Source organism: Protobothrops mucrosquamatus, unplaced genomic scaffold (assembly GCF_001527695.2).
Source record: "Protobothrops mucrosquamatus isolate PMUCROS unplaced genomic scaffold, P.Mucros_1.0 scaffold6718, whole genome shotgun sequence".
NCBI classification, from domain to species: domain Eukaryota; kingdom Metazoa; phylum Chordata; class Lepidosauria; order Squamata; family Viperidae; genus Protobothrops; species Protobothrops mucrosquamatus.
Window position 1 is genome coordinate 5,735 of NW_015392535.1, and position 19,229 is coordinate 24,963.

Genomic DNA, 19,229 nt, shown 5'->3' on the forward strand with positions numbered 1-19,229 from the left:
AAAAGATGGACAATTTTTCCCCCCAGTTACAACAGTTCGTTGTTTAACTGAAGACTGAAATGCAGGTCCTTGGCTTACAAACATTTGTTCAGTGACTGTTCAAGGTTATGGGGCACTGAAAAAAGTGACTTAGTATGGGTTTTCAAAACTGTCAAATAATGATGATGATGATGTTGGAAGGGACCTTAGAGGTCATCTAATCCAACCCCCTGCTCAGGCAGGAAACCCTATACCATTTCAGACAAATGGCTGTCCAGTCTCTTCTTAAAAACTTCCAGTGTTGGGGCATTCACAGCTTCTGGAGGCAGGTTGTTCCACTGGTTAATTGTTCTCACTGTCAGGAAGTTTCTCCTTAATTCCAGGTTGCTTCTCTCCTTGATTAGTTTCCATCCGTTGCTTCTCGTCCTGCCTTCAGGCACTTTGGAGAATAGCTTGACTGCCTCTTCTTTGGGGCAGCCCCTGAGATACTGGAAGGCTGCTATCATGTCCCCCCTCGTCCTTCTCTTCATTAAACGAGACATCCCCAACTCCAGCAACCGTTCCTTATATGCTTTAGTCTCCAGTCCTCTAATCATCTTTGTTGCTCTTCTCTGTACTCTTTCTAGAGTCTCAGCATCTTTTTTATATCGTGGTGACCAAAACTGAATGTGATATTCCAAGTGTGGCCTTACCAAGGCCTTGTAAAGCGGTATTAACCCTTCACGTGATCTTGATTCTCTCCCTCTGTTAATGCAGCCCAGCACTGTGTTGGCCTTTGTGGCAGCTGCAGCGCACGGCTGGCTCCTATTTAAGTGATTGTCCACTAGGACTTTGAGATCCCTCTCACAGTCATGCAATTGACTTGTTCCTACAGAAGCATTTCCGTGATGAGAGGATCAGACGCTGACATCATCGTTTCCCCTGGGATGCCCAGTTTTGTGCCCCTGTTAAGCTGCCTGTCAGAGTTGTATGTTTCTGTCTACTCACAGTCGCCCGCTTTTGAACATTTGGATTGGCAGGAGCCGGACCCAGTGGCGGATGCTCACCCCAGGTCTCAAACACGAGCCTGCCGATCGTCAGCCCAGTGTCCTAACCACCTCAGCCACCGTGCTCCCAACTCCCAAATATTACCTATTCTGTTTGTAATTCTGGGAGGCGATCAAACACATCTGGAGGTTTGGGTCGAGAAGAAAAAAGCTACTTTAGTTGTTCTTGAAAGCTTGTTGTTGTTATTAGTTGTGAAGTCGTGTCCGACCCATCGCGACCCCATGGACCACGTTCCTCCAGGCCTTCCTGTCCTCTACCATCTTCTGGAGTCCCTTTAAGCTCAGGCCTCCTGCTTCAGTGACTCTGTCCAGCCACCTCCTTCTCTGTCGTCCCCTTCTTCTCTTGCCCTCCATCTTTCCCAGCATCAGGCTCTTCTCCAGTGAGTCCTTCCTTCTCATTAGGTGGCCAAAGGACTTGAGTTTCAACTTCAGGATCTGGCCTTCTAAAGAGCAGTCGGGGTTGATCTCCTCTAGGACTGACCGGTTGGATCGCCTTGCAGTCCAGGGGACTCGCAGGAGTCTTCTCCAGCACCAGAGTTCAAAGGCCTCCATTCTTTGGCGCTCGGCCTTCTTGTGCGATCCAAACTGACCAATATATGCTCCTTTCTTAGCAGGAACCCAGCAGAGAAGAGGAGGAGGAGGAGAAGGAGGAGGAGGAAGGAGCAGAACATCCTGCAGAAGCTGACACGTGCTGGTGAGTTAAAGAATACTAGCATAGTTACTGGTAATATCCTGATGGAAGAGGAATTCTAACAATGCAACCAACCAATAGCTTGGGAAACACCACGAATGCACTCCTGTGTAAAAACTGATAAGCCAATATCTACAGCTAGATATTTCTTCCATCCTGGCAGTGCTAAGCAAATACTCTGTTTTAGACACCAAGTTTCATCAGTGCCTTTTCATCCGCAGAATGGGTATAAACCCAGTCCCATCAGTTGCTCAGTGGAAATTCCTCTTGTTTTTAACTTGGTTTTAACGCCTAGTGGGAGGGCACTATGCTTCCCTTGCTAGGAACCGAGCCCGTTTATCCCATTGAAATAGGCAGTTTTTGAAATGGGACAGAGAGGAGGGCGTGGACCTATCCTGCAAAGCAAGACAAGAAGCAACGGATGGAAACTAACCAAGGAGAGAAGCAACCTGGAACTAAGGAGGAATTTCCTAACAGTGAGAACAATTTAACCAGTGGGACGACTTGCCTCCAGACGTTGTGGGTGCTCCATCGCTGGAGGTTTTTAAGAAGGGACTGGACAGCCCTTTGTCCTGAATGATTATAGGGTCTCCTGCTTGAGGGGGTTGGACTTGAAGACCTCCAAAATCTCTTCCAGCTCTTATTCCGTATTCAATATTCCAAGCACAACAGTGAGTTTTCAATAGAGAAGATATTCTGGAATCGTTTACTGCGAGGATGATAACTTCCCATTTTTTAAAAAAAACCTTTAGTATGTAGGGAGATTGCTTGTCATGCATTGCCATATTTAATAATAATAATAAAGATGGAAGGGACCTTGGAGGTCATCTAGTCCAACCCCCTGCTCAGGCAGGAAACCCTATACTATTTCAGATAAGAATAGAATAGAAATAGAATAGAATAGAATAGCAGAGTTGGAAGGGACCTTGGAGGTCATCTAGTCCAACCCCCTGCTCAGGCCGGAAACCCTATACTATTTCAGATAAGAATTGAATAGAAATAGGAATAGAATAGAATAGAATATGAATGGGATGGGATGGGATAGGATAGGATAGGATAGGATAGGATAGGATAGGATAGGATAGGATAGAATAGAATAGAATAGAATAGCAGAGTTGGAAAGGACCTTGGAGGTCATCTAGTCCAACTCCCTGCTCAGGCAGGAAACCCTATACTATTTCAGATAAGAATCTTGGAGGTCATCTAGTCCAACTCCCTGCTCAGGCAGGAAACCCTATACTATTTCAGATAAGAATGAAATAGAATAGAATAGAATAGAATAACAGAGTTGGAAGGGACCTTGGAGGTCATCTAGTCCAACCCCCTGCTCAGGCAGGAAACCCCATACCATTTCAGACAAATGGCTGTCCAGTCTCCTCTTTATTTGATTTGATCAAGTTCACATTTGTTTTGTGGGTGGTTTTAATACTTTTACCCAGCTCTTAATAACGCCTTTTACAAGTGTGTTTGGTGTTTGCACAAAAAAAAAAAACTTTACAACTGGGCTAGGAACTTAATAATCGATTTGTTAAATTAGTACCGGAGGGCGCGCCGAAGCGGAAAACGTCAGTCATGGGAACAAAAGGATTCCTAAAGACCCGGAGACCTGTGACATCCCGTTCTACGTGTCTGAATTTGTGGAAAGGAAAGTTGGGACGGATTACGATTCATTAAGCAAGCTTGGCGAGCTGATTGAGCAGTTGTCAAAAAACCAGATGAAATTAGAAGAACAGGTGAGTTTCATCCTGGGAGGGAAGGTGTGTTCAAATACTTTAAGAAAAATAGCCCACTCTTTAGGTTTCCAATTATTTGGACTCTAAATGAAGCATTGGGCAGCCTTCTCCAAGGCCTGGCATTTCTTCACATATTACAAATAATATTTCACGGATATGGTCTTTGATTTACAACCATTTTTTGAGCGGCTGAATTTACAACGGCACTGGAAAAAAAAGGTGACTTGTGACCAGTTTCTCACACTTATGACCGTTGCAGCCTCCCCACGGTCACTTGATCAAAATCTAGCCGCTTGGCAACTGGCGTGTATTTTGTGACCGTTGCACTGCCCTGTGGTCACGTGATCACTACATGAAACCTTCCCAGCCGGCTTCTGACAAAAGTCAATGGGGAATCATTAAGCAAGGATTCGCTTAATAAGTGTAGCAAGAAAGGTCGTAAAATGGGGCAAAATTCATTGCCTTGCTGAGCAATGGGCTAAATTGCAGTTCTAATTCGAGGACTATCTATCCAGAGAATCCCAGGCACGGGGCCCACGTTTATGGATTTTAACTATTTAAATGCGGGAAGGCTGTTTTTAAAGTAACATACATTGGTCTGTATCAGGGGTAGGCAACCTTGGCTCTTTTATGACTCGTGGACTTCAACTCCCAGAATTCCTCAGCCAGCATGGGGGAACTATGGCCCCTTCATGACTTGCGGACTTCAACTCCCAGAATTCCTGAGCCAGCATGGCTCAGCTTGGAAACCTCTCCCTTTCCCCTCAGCGTGGCTGGCTCAGGGATTCTGGGAGTTGAAGTCCAGAAGTCATGAAGGGGGCCATAGTTCCCCCATGCTGGCTCAGGAATTCTGGGAGTTGAAGTTCACAAGTCATGAAGGGGTCATAGTTCCCCCATGCTGGCTCAGGAATTCTGGGAAGTCCAGAAGTCATGAAGGGGGCCATAGTTCCCCCATGCTGGCTCAGGAATTCTGGGAGTTGAAGTCCACGAGTCATAAAAGAGTAAAGGTTGCCTACCCCTGGTCTGTATATAGCCAGGGCTGGCTGAGAAATTCTGGGAGTTGAAGTCCACAAAGTCTTAAAGTTGCCAAGTGTGAAGACCCCTGGTGTATAGGATATATTTGGCACATGCACCAATATTACACCCATCACATTGGATGTGATAAATAACATTGGCGTTGATTGTCAGGTCACGTATTGAACTAATTCTTAACTTGTTTTTTATTCAGACCATTTTAAACAAGTTTTTTCTCTCTCTTAAGACTAGCTTTCTATTGTCATTTTAATGTTTTTGGTTGCTTAATGGACACGATACAGGAAGTACTGATAGTCCTCGGCTTACAACAGTTCATTTAGCGACCGTTCAAAGTTGCAACGGCACTGAAAAAAGTGACTTATGACCGTTTTTCACACTCACAACCGTTTTTCACACTCAGATCCCCAGGGTCACGTGATCAAAATTCAGTCCCTTGGCAACTGACTCATATTTATGATGGTTGCAGAGTTCCCCCCCCCCCGGGGTCACATAATCCCCTTTTGCGACCTTCTGACAAGCAAAGTCAATGGGGGAAACTAGGTTAACAACTTAACCACCATGTTACCAAACTTAACCACTGCAGGGATTCATTTAACAACCGTCGCACGAAAGGTCATAAAATGAGGCCGTACTCAAATGTCTTGGCAACAAAAAATTGTTGTTAAGTCAAAGGTGGTCCGTGTAACAGCCTGCTGCTCTCCTGACGACAGGTTCTCACCGTTTCATCGGAAGTCCCCAAAAGGATCCAGAAGGCCTTGCAGAACGCCGAAGATTCGAAGAAATCTTTCCATGAGCTTCTGGAGAGCGAGAGGGTTTTGAACGATGCGGTGAACGGCCACCTGTTGACCTCCAGCCCTTGGATGGAGGAGTTTGCTGCCCTGATAAGCCAAATAAAAGAAGTCGAGAGACACCTCGCTTACTTAAAACAGATTTCACAAGTAGAAGAATTAAGGTAAAGAAGGTTTCAAATCGTTTCGTATTGTTTCAGTATAACGGAAGGCTTAAAACGGAGGTCACCAACCTTTTGTCGGTTGGCGGACCGGAGGAAAAGGGAGAGGGAAGCATTTTACGTGTGTGTGTGCGCGCCCGGGGCCGCGAGCACGGGCGTGCCGCAAACGAGGTGGGACTAGCGCCTGCATGATACTGGCCCTGCCCTGTTCTTGCGTGGCGCAGCCCCTTGTTTCTGCGTCCATGGTGCAGCGGTGGCCATGTTTGTGTCTTGCAGCATGCCAATGCCCCGTTTTTGCACCCCGTGATACGGCGACGCCCCGTTTTTGCACCTCGAGGCCCATTTTTGCGCCCCATGGCACAAAAATGTTATATGAGTATGTGACTACATGCTTGAATTTCTTTGATTTATTTACGTAGTTTATAGTAATAACCTTTCTTTGCCTCTAGCCTTCAGGCTCCTAACACAGTTGTAAAGGTAGCTTTGTGATAATTTTTTGATTTCCATATGGACTTAGTTGGCTAATTTATTTTCTTGGACAGGTAATTCTATTTTAGGGGGTCTTTGGCGCTCTCTGCGCTTGGTGGTTTTCTTGCAGATGTTCCATTGCTAACACCGATGATGTTACCTAGTTGGGTCATGAAATGTCTGCAAGAAAACCACCAAGGGACTAGAGGCTAAAACATATAAGGAATGGTTGCTGGAATTGGGTATGTCCAGTTTAATGAAGAGAAGGACCAGGGATGACATGATAGCAGTGTTCCAGTATCTCAGGGGTTGCCCCAAAGAAGAGGGAGTCAAGCTATTCTCCAAAGCGCCTGAAGGCAGGACAAGAAGCAACGGATGGAAACTCATCAAGGAAAGAAGCAACCTAGAACTAAGGAGAAACTTCCTGACAGTTAGAACCAATTAACCAGTGGAACAACCTGCCTCCAGAAGTTGTGGGTGCTCCATCACTGGAGGTTTTTTAGAAAAGACTGGACAGGCATTTATCTGAAATGGTATAGGGTTTCCTGCCTGAGCAGGGGGTTGGACTAAATGACCTCCCAAGGTTCCTTCCAACTTTATTATTGTTATTATTAAGCTCAGAGAATATCAAAGACTCCACAGTTCAACCCCAAGCTACAAACACTAATTCTATTTTGGTTTCATTTGATGATTTTAGCTTCTGGCAATACCACACACGGTACAATCTCTGCTCATTTGTCCACTGTTTTTTCTCCCCTCTTTGTTTTGCCAGTGACAACATCCAGCAGTATCTAATGACCAACAACGTGCCCGAGGCTGCTACGGCCTTGGCGTCCATGGCTGAATTAGATATCAAGCTTCAAGACTCTTCCTGCTCACATCTCTTGACTTTTATAAGGTCTACTATTCAATTCTGGCACAAGATCCTGAAAGACAAATTATCCAGGTAGGAAAATGTCCATTTAATTGTCTTAGGCTTCCTTTGGATCACCGAGTCACGGCGATAACGACGCGCTCGTCTTTTTTTGCAGTGATTTCGAAGAGACGCTGACGCAGCTGCATTGGCCATTTATTGGACCAGCACAGTCCCAAGCGTTGGGCCTGGCTCCCTCCTCACCGAACGCCGCAGAAATATACAGTAACTTTGAGACCCTGTTTTCTCAACTCCTCAAACTGCAGACATCGTATCCTCTTTAAGTTTTTGGTTTTTTTTTAAGTATCCGGTTAGCCTTGGCTTAAATGCAGAATTATTGTATAATTCTTTATGGAATGTAGGGTCATGGATATCCCCAATCTCAGCCAACACCCAGATGTTAAGATGTTCTTCTACCTTCAATTGCAGCAAATAATATTCTATGAATATCCTCACAGAAAGAGCCCAAGCATTGTGGGGCAACCCTTGTTAATGTTTGCAAGTTGACACGCATTCTGTCTCTTCCCTTCTGTCATTTGTGCAGAGATACACACGTAACGCAGATATAGAGACGTAGAAACGTGTGCAACCTGGACAAAGAAATCTATCTGCCCACCTAGATACAGTAGTGGCCAAAATGGTGGAAACCTTTTGGGAAAAGTGTACAGTAAAAATGCCATCTTTGGTTAAGTTTCCACCCATTTTTTCTTCTCATTTCTTTATAACTGTAGCCTTGTTAATAATACTATTTTACATCGCTTTCTGGGCGACCAGTCAACTCTTTGCACCATGACCTTAATTTTATTACATTTTACAAGCTCAGTAAATGAAAGAGCACAAAATCCAACCAACTTGATAGTGATCACACAACACACTGACAAATGTCCTCCTCTCAGCTTCAATACAGGACATCAATCACTGGATCCTACTGTGATCTGATTGGCTCATTGCCAAAACAAGATGACACCTGATTGGCTGTCTAAGCACTCGTGCTCATTGGCTACAATCAGAGGAAGGAAAGCTACCCGAGATCAACCTAAGCCAGTGGTGCTTCCTTTTTCTGGTTATTTGTCTGTAGCTTTTCATAGAATACAGTACAAATAATTGAACAAACTTCGTTGCGTCACATTCTTGATTAAATTATCTTTCCATTGATACATAATTTTATGGTACTACTCCCCCCAAAAGTGGTGTTATTAGCCATCCAACCTCAAAAATACACTTTTCCCAAAAGGTTTCCACAATTTGGGCCACTACTATATATATGCAAATGCCTTTAAAGATAAAGTTTCCCCCTGTCCAGTTGTGTTTGATTCTAGTGGACAGCGCTCATATCCATTTCTCAGCCGAGGGAGCCAGCCTTGTCTGAAGGCGCTTCCATGATCATGTGGCCAGCGTGACCGTACACCGAGGCACACGGAGCGCTGTCACCTTCCCACCAAAGTGGTACTTATTTATCTACTCGCAGTTCCACGCTTTCGAACTTCTAGATGGGCAAGGAGCTGAGCAAGGAACAGGAGCTCACCCCATCTTGCGACACCCAGGTCTCAAACTTGGGCTGTCAGCTTTCCAGCTAGCCAGTACCTAGATCAGTGTTTCTCAACCTTGACAATTTTAAGGCATGTGGACTTCAACTCCCAGAATTCCACAGCCAGCATTGCTGGCTGTGGAATTCTGGGAGTTGAAGTCCACATGCCTTAAAATTGTCAAGGTTGAGAAACACTGACCTAGATAGTCTTATGGCTCACTGAGGATCCCCCATCTCCTTCATGTCAGGGGAATCCAAGGTTTCTCTTTCTGTCCTTAAGATTATTAATTTTTAATTGATTGTCAGCCGCCCTGAGTCCTACGGGAGAAGGGCGGGATACAAATCCAAATATAAATAAAATAAATAAATAAATAAATTCGAGTCGTTTATAAGGGACTGTATTGATTAAAAGAAACACCTTTCATTTTATTCGAACGACGAAACAGATCTTTCTTCTAAACAGCTTATAAACCTCTGGTGCTCCTACATTGGTCGTCTCCCATCTCCCATCCTATCAACAAAGGCAATAATAATAATAATAATAATAATAATAATAATAATAATAATAATAATAATAATAAAGTTGGAAGGGACCTTGGAGGTCATCGAGTCCAACCCCCTGCTCAGGCAGGAAACCCTACACCATTTCAGACAAATGCCTGTCCAGTCTCTTCTTAAAAACTTCCAGTGTTGGAGCACTCACAACTTCTGGAGGCAGGTTGTTCCACTGGTTAATTGTTCTCACTGTCAGGAAATTTCTCCTTAGTTCCAGGTTGCTTCTCTCCTTGATCAGTTTCCATCTGTTGCTTCTTGTCCTGCCTTCAGGCGCTTTGGAAAATAGCTTGACTCCCTCTTCTTTGGGGCAGCCCCTGAGATATTGGAACGCTGCTATCATGTCCCCCCTCATCCTTCTCTTCGTTAAACTAGACATACCCAATTCCAGCAACCGTTCCTTATATGCTTTAGCCTCCAGTCCCCTAATCATCTTTGTTGCTCTTCTCTGTACTCTTTCTAGAGTCTCAGCATCTTTTTTACATCGTGGTGACCAAAACTGGATGCAGTATTCCACGTGTGGCCTTACTAAGGCATTGTAGAGTGGTAGTAATACTTCAAGTGATCTTGATTCTATCCCTCTGTTAATGCAGCCCAGCCCTGTGTTGGTTTTTTTGGCAACTGCAGCTTTTTTTGGTTTTGTTTTGTTTTGTTCACAGTGTTTTAATTTTTGTTTTATTGTGGTGGGGGATGAGGGAAGAGGGTTTTTTTTTTCAGTGAAATGAAAAAATGCTTGTTTGGTGGACTCTTGGATTCCATCCTACCTCTGTAAGCCCTTGCACGTATTCTCACCACATTGTACCTTAACGCATAAAAAAAAATCTCAGGGACGAACTATTAACCAAGCCGAAGCAACTGCCGGAAAAATACCTCCTTCCATCAACTCCACCTGTGATACTACCTATGCAGATCATGCTGGCTCCCCTTCAGAAAAGATTCAAGTACCATTTCACGGGGAATCGGCAAACCAACGTCCTGAGCAAGGTAGAATAGCCTGGATCGGCAGATCCTCCACTTAGATGTTGCTTTGTTGTCCCTTTGACTGAGCAGTGCACAGGTTTTTCTCTGATTTTGTCTGACTTTTCTCCTTCCCAAGCCCGAGTGGTATCTTACCCAAGTATTGATGTGGATTGGGAACCACGTGTCGTTTCTCGAAGACAAAGTTCAGCCCATCCTGGACAAAGCAGGCACTTCCGTGAACGCAAGGGTAAAACCCTCTCTCCTTTTCTTGTGGATTGGCAGCCCTTGTCCCGCAGGCAGTCCTTGACTTACCGCCACAACTGAGCCCAGCATTTATATTTTGCTAAGTCAGACGGTCATTAAGTGAGTTTTGCCCTGTTTTACGACTTTACTTGCCACAGATGGTAAGCGAATCACTGCAGTTGTTCAGGTAGTACCACGTTTGTTACGTGAATCTGGATTCCCCCCCGTTGACTTCGCTTGTTGAAAGGTCGCAATCCCATGACCCCGGGACGCTGCGACAGTCATAAATATGAACCTGTTGCCAAAGCACTTGAATTTTGATCACGTGACCATGGGGATTGCGCAGCGGTCGCAAGCGTGAAAAACGATCATCAGTCACTTTTTTTCAGCGCCATTGTAACTTTGAACGGTCAGTAAGCGACCTGTCGTAAGGCAAGGCCCACCGTACTTTATTTTCGATCTTGTCCCTAGTTTGCTCTATTCTCCAGTGTCAGAGCATGCACAGTCTTATTGCGCTGAGGTAACCCAGGAGTAAATACAGTAAACAGTGGTCTGTATTAAATGGTGGTTTATATTACACTATCTACAAATATACACTAGAAACAGGATACACGCACGGGGTGATTCAGCAAACTCCGATACACAGCAATTACCGCAGGAAATGGACGAGAAAGACTCCAGCAAAAAGCCTTCCTTCCCTTTTATACTCAGACTCTTAAAGGGATACACACACCCGCTGAGTCATTCCTAACATTGCATCATTCATCTCACATTATGCAAGCTGGTTAGTTTCTAAATCATCATCTTGACATACAGGGTGTTGTTTTTTTAAAGATTTTGGTCTGAAGTTTTGATCACGTGACTGTCGGGACGCCGCAGCGGTTGTGAGCGTCAATCCCTTTTTTTCAGTGCCGTTGTGACTTTCGACGGTCCCTGAAAATGAATTATTGTGAGTCGAGGACTGCCTCTGACAAGAGCCACACTGTCCTTTTATCTGTTGGTTTTAATGTTTATCTCTTTTAATTCTTAAGCTGGAGTTTTCCCGGGCTTTGGTCATGCTCATCCTGGAGAAGCTGGACGCCGAGATCCCTTGCATGTTGTACGACGACAACCTCTTCTGCCACCTGGTGGACGAGATCCTCCTGTTTGAAAGGGAGCTGCACGGTCTTCGTGGCTACCTCATCACTCTCCCCAGCTGCATGCACATTTTATCGGAAGAAACCTACTTTCAGAGATGGTTGACGGTAGAGAGAAAATGTACGACGCTACGGCAGAGGTCCCCAAACATTTGGGCAGCGGGGACCACCGGTTCCATGGAGAGAAGTTTTTCCGCGGACCGGAGAGGGCGTGGTTTTGTGTGCTGCCTGCATCCCGCGGGTGGGGCTTTGCTTGTTTGTGCGGACCGGTTGCTGGCGTGCCATGGCCCGGTACCAATCCACAAACCGGGGGTTGGGGACCCTTGTGCTATGGAATCATTTCCTTGCATTAAACAATCCCACTTCCCCCCCTCCCCACGGGCAATAGCTACCCTGAATGTAAACAGGTGGCGGGATCAAATACAGGTAGTCCTCGACTGATGACAGTTCATTTAGTGACCGTTCAAAGTTACAACAGCACTGGGGAAAAAAGTGACTTAAAACAATCATTTTTCCCACGTAGGACAGTTGTGGCGTTCCCCCACAGTCATGTGATCAAAATTCAGACGCTTGGCAACTGACTCGTATTTATGACCGGCACAGTGTCCCAAGGTCACGCGATTCCCCTTTTGCGACCTTCCGACAAGCAGAGTCAAGGGGGAAGCCAGGATCACTTAAACAACTGTCTTACTATCATAACAACCACACAGTAATAACTGTGGCATGAAAGGTCATAAAATGGGGGCAAAATTCACTGAAATATTTCACTTCGCAACAAACCTTTGGGCCTCAATTGTGCTCATAAGCCGAAGACTATCCGTCATGTATAAAATTAACGCACCGTAATGTCTGCATTTGGGATTTAAAAAAAAAAAAAAAAAAGCTGGTGCTTTGTTTTTCTGACTGACCCTTTTCTCCGTAGCTGCACTTGTGAATGAGCCTTTAGCTTCGTCATTGTGTCTTCCTCATAGTTGCTCTTCAGAAGATGGACTCCATGCTGTCATCGGAAGCTGCTTGGGTATCCCAGTACAAGGACATCACTGATGTAGATGAAATGAAGGTCCCAGACTGTGCAGAGACTTTTATGACTCTCCTCCTGGTGATCACCGGTAATTATAACGGGCTTTTGGCATTTTGATTCTGTTATTCGTTCAGGAATGGCACCGTATTTTTTACGGGAAAATAAACTGCCGTTAGTAGTTAAGTAGAAATAGATTTCAAGAGGTACCAATAAAGGAAAATATTTAGGATAGGATAGGATAGGATAGGATAGGATAGGATAGAAATAGAAGAATAGAATAGAAATAGAAGAATAGAAATAGAAGAATAGAATAGAATAGAATATGACCGTTCAAAGTTACAACGGCACTGGAAAAAAAAGTGACAGGATTATTTTTCAGAGTTACAACCTTTGTAGCATTCCCATGGTCACGCAATCAAAATTCACACGCTTGGCAACTGGCGCGTATTGATGACCGTTGCGTGTGATCCCCTTTTGCGACCTTCTGGCGGGCCAAGTCAATGGGTGGGGAGGCAGATTCACTTAACAACTGGGTTACCGACATCGCAACAGCAACCGTTCCCTTTAAACCGTGACCAGAAAGGGGCATAAAAATGGGGCCAAAACTCACTTAGCCGCTGTCACGCTTAGTGACAAAAATTTCAGGCCCCGTCGTGGTTGTAAGCCAAGGACCACCTGCATTCTGTTATTCCATCTCAAGAAAGTCCAGGGCAGCAGCCCAGCAACGCAGATCTTTCTGGAACACAGAGAGCGGTTTTCGTGGGCCCTGCCTGTGAGTTAAAAAAAACCGAGGAAAGAGAACTTGGGGAAGAACCTGAAGATGGATCTTTCCTTCCAGCGCGGAGGTTAACTTGGAATTTTCACAACGTGAAAATAACGCCAGCGCTTTGCGATTTCCACCCAGACAGGTACAAGCATCTTCCCACAGCGGCTCGGAAACTGCGCTTCCTCGAATTGCAGAAAGAGCTGGTGGACGACTTTCGGATCCGGCTCACTCAGGTCATGAAGGAAGAAACCAGAACGCCTCTCGCCTTCCGCTACTGTGCGATCCTGAACGCCGTCAACTACATAGCGACGGTGCTAGCAGACTGGGCCGACAACGTCGTAAGTAACAGTGTGGTGGCGGGAGCCCTTTGTGGGTGGTCGAAAGGCTTTTAGGCGAAGCTACGTTCTGATAGAACGGAGCCATCTATCGCTGGGGTCCGAGCTGCGGGGTGACCTCTGATCTTGGTGGTTGCCTTGCAGACGTCTTGTGACCCAGCTAGGTAATCTCATCAGCGCTAGAAGGGAGGGGGGTTTGTGGAATGGAGGAGAAGAGGAGGAGGAGGACTAAGGCAGGGGTCTTCAAACTTGGCCCTTTTATGACGTGTGGACTTCAACTCCCAGAATTCCCCAGCCAGCATTGGGGGGGGAAATGCTGGCTGGGGAATTCTGGGAGTTGAAGCCCACGCATCTTAAAATCGCCAAGGTTGAGAAACATTGATTTAGATCAGGGGTGTCAAACTGCCGGCCTACGGGCCGGATGCATCACACAGAAGCCGTGCCCACCCCAGCTCCGTCAAGGGGGGGGAAAGTCACGATACGTTGTCATACATCACGTGACGAGTTTGACAGCCCCGATTTAGATCGTGGAATGGCTGTAGCGCCGCCTACTGTTGGCATGTGGTTAGTAAAGACGGGAGGACCTCAGCTGCGAAGAGCTTTTCTCTCCCTTAACGTGAAGAGATGCTCTTGAAATTTTTCGCGCCCTGCCCTTAGCTCCTTTTACTAAGCTCCTGAATCCAAAGCACATGCTTTAGCCGAAAGTTAAGATCCTTAAAAAAAAAACTAGTGGCGATAACTAGATTTTCTTGTTTTTTCTTTGAAGAGGTTTTGCTTCTCATCCCAGAGGCTTCTTCGGCTCGGACTGGATGGTGGGGAATGGAAGGATTTATACTCCTTGCAGACAGCTGGTCATTTGCATCCTTTTAGAGCGTCGTTGAGACCACTTGGAAGTTTATCTGTGTCTTTAGGGTCACCTGAGTGGTGCAGATGGGTGTGGAACCTTCTGGGCTGCAGGATATTTTCTGCCCAGTGTCCCTTCACTGTTGGGGATGAGTCTGTGTTGTCTGCATCTCAAACTGAAGCGCAAATGGTTCCCGTAGTCTGCAACGTTTTCCGAAAATCCATTCATATCCCCGCACCGTTTAAGGGGTGTTCATCCCCAAGGGCATAGCTAAATGTCTATGGAGATTCTCAGATCCTTCCACTCCCCACCATCCAGTCAGAACTGAAGAAGCTTCTGGGATGAGAAGCGAAACCTCTTCAAAGAAAAAACAAGGAAGTCCAGTTGCCTCCTGAAAAAAAGCACCTTTGGGACAAACCAGGACCTGGATAGACTGAGAATCTCCCGAGACGCTAGTGGTGATCCTTTTTTGTTTTTCCTTCCCCCAATGTGGTTTCTCCGCGCAGTTTTTTTTACAGCTGCAGCAGGCGGCCCTGGAAATGTGCGCCGAAAGCGACGGGCTGAGCATGCTGCAGTTAGGGCAGCTGGCTTCCCTGGAAAGCTCTGTGTTCGATGACATGATCAACCTCCTGGAACGGCTGAAGCACGACATGCTCAGCCGCCAAGTCGACCACGTCTCCAAAGAGGTTAAAGAGGTGGCCAAGATCTACAAAAGGGAAAGGTAAAAACTTAGGCAGGAAACCCTAAACCATCTCAAGACAAATGGCCATCCAGTCTCTTCTTAAAAACTTCCAGTGATGGATCATTCACAAGATCTGGAGGCAGGTTAATTGTCCTCCCCGTCAGGAAATTCCTCCTTAGTTCCAGGTTGCTTCTCTCCTTGGTCAGTTTCCATCCGTTGCTTCTTCTCCAGCCTTCCGGCGCTTTGGAGAATAGTCAAATCACACAATAGGAAGGGAGTGGGCAACATGTCTCCCCTTTGATGACGCGTCGCCAGCCCTTGCTCTGAGCATCTGAACAGATCTTTTCCCAGATCTACCATCTGAGCACTTTTGTAGGAGAAGGAGTCAAGAGAGGAATCAGCCTGGAATCATTACGTTCCCACAAACAGCTTAGTCCAGCCCTTCTCGAATTCTGTTTGACTCTTACCCAGCGCCAATTTAGTGCTGACCGGCTAGATTTCTTGTGTTATTGGCACGGACCCTCAATCAGCTTCACGTGTGGACACCTGATTCTTCGCACCGGACATTTTTCATTGACGGGGGAACGAGCCAAGCTACGGGCTTGACTTGAGCCAGGTTTCGTGTCTCTTGCGTAGGTGGCTCTCCTTGCCTTCCCAGGCTGAACAAGCGGTGATGTCCTTGTCCAGCACTGCCTGCCCTTTACTCCTGGCCTTGAGAGACCGGCTCCTTCAGTTGGAGCAGCAGCTCTGCTACTCCTTGTTCAAAACCTTCTGGCAGATGCTCGCCGAGCAAGTTGACTTGTTCATCTATCAGGAGGTAAGCACCATCGCTCACGTCTTGCTGGGACTTTAGCCAAGACGGCGGTCCTGGTTTTTAAACGCGGCTGGCCTTTGATCCGCACGCCATCTCTTTCAGGTCATTCTGGCCAATCATTTCAACGAAGGGGGAGCGGCCCAACTCCAGTTCGATATGACTCGGAATCTTTTCCCTTTATTCTCCCATTACTGCAAGCGGCCGGAGAATTATTTCAAACAGTGAGTATGGCGCACAATGCTTGTTTATTTCTAAGTTGCCTATGGCAGTAGTGGCGAACCTGTGGCACGTGTGCCAGAGGCGGCACTCGGAGCCCCCTCTCTGGGCACGCGCGCCATGCCCCGGAGATGGCAACCATCCTTCTTCAACCAGCCACCCACTAACTCGCCGAGGTCCCACATGGCTGGATGCATCCCAGCACCCATGCGCTCGCTGGCCTCTGTGTGCGGGGGCCGATGGTGTCAGGCAGCAGCCGTCCCTGCCTCGCCTTGTGACAATGACACCCCCACCCTGCCTCGCCTCATCCCGCAGGACGAGCCTCCTGCCCATTGCCCCACCTGCCAGAGACCCCCTGGATCTCCCCAACCCTGCCCGGCCCCCACAGGCGTCCCTCCCCACGAGCAACATTGAGGTGATCACACCCATGGCTGGCTGGGGAATTCTGGGAGTTGAAGTCCACAAGTCTTAAAGAGGGTGAGTTTGAGGACCCCTGGTATAAGGACGAAGACTGTCCAGTCTCTTCTTAAAAACTTCCAGTGTTGGAGCATTCACCGCTTCTGGAGGCAGGTTGTTCCACTGGTTAATTGTTCTCACTGCCCGGAAATTTCTCCGTAGTTCCAGGTTGCTTCTCTTCTTGATTAGTGTCCATCTGTGGGTTCTTGTCCTGCCTTCGGGCGCTTTGGAGAATAGCTTGACTCCCTCTTTTGGGGGGCAGCTCCTGAGATACTGGAACGCTGCTATCATGTCCCCCCTCGTCCTTCTCTTCACTAAACTAGGCATACCCAATTCCAGCAACCGTTCTTTATATTGTTTGAAAGTTCTTAGAATCACACAAGATTTTTGTCACCTGGCAGTAAAAGCTCTTGGAGAAACCTAAAGTTATCTTGGATGAGGAATCTGTGGTTGTGTTACTCTTTGAAACATACCCAGATTTAGAACCGGATTTATTTTATTTTTTTTCTTATCTAGCATCAAGGAGGCCTGTATTGTGCTGAACTTAAACATCGGTTCCGCCCTGCTGTTGAGGGACGTGCTACAGTCGGCTCCGGAAACCAGAACTGGAATCAACTTTCCTTCAAATCAACCCACCGCTGTGGCAGCGTTAAATGAACTTGGGATTTATAAGTTAGCTCCAAAGGATGTTGAGATTCTCCTTAATTTGAGGACAAATTGGCCTAATACGGGCAAATAATCAAGGCAAACAGAACGGAGAGACACTCATCGCTGTTACATTATTTAGAAATGACCCTATGTTCTCATGTGATGCCGAGTAAACTGCCTTAGAAAGAAAAACATGCATTAAAAAACAGCTGAAAACTAAACCGCGATACATCACGGCTTCAAAGAAACATTTATAGTTTGATGGTCTGGTTACTGTATTGGCTGTTACTCTCAGTTCTGGAGAGAGACACCTTTCATTTTCTCAGTTGACTGTGCCAATCAGGTGAAAAAACTCTTTTAAATGGAGAAATTATTCTAACATATGCTCCATATGATAGAAATAGTCATCTTAGAGGAACACACTGGATTATTTTAAAAATTCCTGGGATAGACCTGTTTATTGCCTCCTCTGATGCTCAGATTAATCTCGCTTAGCTGGATTGGAGTGTCTTCAGAACCTTTTGTGTTACCAAGATTGTGGTCTGAGAGATATTACACGGGGGCTAAAACGAGCAGAATCATTCTTGCCTTTTTGAATGAACCGTGTGTCGACAAAAAGCACAAAAGGGACAAACAATTTTGCATGCCATTCCGTGGCAAATTTTACTTCCTTTGGCTCCTAACGTTAGCATATTTCTAATCCAGATAAGATGAAGGCTTTGCAGAAATTTGCCAGTGTGCAGTTCTTGAAACGTACTCTACAATTATAGAAAATATATGTGATTAGTCTCCTTTTGATGAGAAAGTTGGAGTCATAATCTTCCGTCAATGTGTAAACTAGTCATAATGTCATTTTTTTTTCTGATGGAAAAATTTACATTGAATCAATCTCCCTGAAATAAAAAGACCGCTAAAATCTTAGTGTTGGCTAACACTCCCAGTATTTATTTAGCAAATTCAGTAGGATAACAGTTTTGAAGATTTTTCAAATATGGGAAAAGGAGATGTTTTGTACCTGTGTTCAGTGATGACGTAATTAGTACAAGTGAAGACCGTGATATATATATAAATGAAATTGCTAGCTTTTTTTCCCCAGAAAGTACAAAATAGATATATAAAATATTCCAGGTGAGAATATTCAGCATTAAACTGTTGTCCACAGTTCAGCAAATTTTTTCGTCCTGTTGTGGGGGGCAAACAAAGATACATAACATATAAAGATAATATATAAACAATTGCATTTTTCCCCATCACAGCCAGTTTAGTTATGGGATGAACAGTGTATTTAGTGTAAGCACACCAACATACAATTTCTGCCTGCGTGTGTTAGGCGTGTTCTTAGGTTAATACTTAAAATTTGTCTTGGGTTATTTTTATGCATTTATTAGTTTTTAAAGGAAGGTCTCGTTTAATAACCGTTTGTTTTAAGAACCGTTCGAAGTCACGATTGCGCTAAAAATGACTTGCCGCTGGTTCCCGCACTTCCAACTGTCACAGTGCCCTGTGGTCACGTGATTATGATTGGGTTTAGCAACCCTCATTTGTGACACATGCAGCGTGTCCTGTGGTCACATGATCCACCATTTGCAACCTTCCAGCCAGCTTCCAACGAAATCTGGAGAGGCCGAGAAGATCACAAGTAGTGGGCCTCTGATGCCTTGCTTAAAATGCCAAAACACAAGGTGGAACATTTTTGGCAATCGCAAAGGAAAGCATGGATTGTCCATCCCGTTTCTAAAGTTTGTTTACGAATCTCATTTACTGCAAGAACGTCATCACCGAAATAATATGGACCTCCCTTTAGCCGTCTTGTGTTTAAAAACAATATCCGGGAAAGACTAGTAATGTTTTAGTAATTATAGTGTACTTTGCTTGAAGAGGTAAGAGGAGGAACAATTGGATACTTCTTTACTTTTGACTTTCTGTATCTAAATTCGTAGCTTTATCAGCAGGTAAATCTCCTAGGATGAGTGGATTTTAGACACATACATGTCCAACATCTCACCCTGAGTGCTGGAGACAGAATTGGGTACAAAAAAGATGGTTGGGACAATTCAGGATATATTGTTGGATGAATTAAGGGATTACAGGGTCATAAAAAGGAAAGAAAATGTGGTATATATACAATAAAAATAAATACATACGAGCACCAGGATAATATCAAACTAGAATTTGTTTAATAAAAATGCTGAGCTTTCGTCGGCCAGCACTGCC

General features: G+C 45.4%; 1 protein-coding gene across 1 annotated transcript; it reads left to right on the top strand.

Annotated features, from left to right (window-relative positions):
- Positions 1-1,639: 1,639 nt before the first annotated feature.
- Positions 1,640-18,157, top strand: LOC107300341 (RAD50-interacting protein 1; the record flags this gene model as incomplete). The annotated part of the gene is made up of 14 exons (XM_015829674.1): positions 1,640-1,719; positions 3,254-3,449; positions 5,195-5,436; positions 6,674-6,847; positions 6,933-7,085; positions 9,722-9,878; positions 9,991-10,101; positions 11,129-11,354; positions 12,205-12,342; positions 13,159-13,358; positions 14,706-14,920; positions 15,518-15,698; positions 15,798-15,916; positions 16,884-18,157. Coding segments are annotated over 14 exons (2,415 nt in total), but the record flags the coding sequence as incomplete, so codon positions are not given.
- Positions 18,158-19,229: the final 1,072 nt, after the last annotated feature.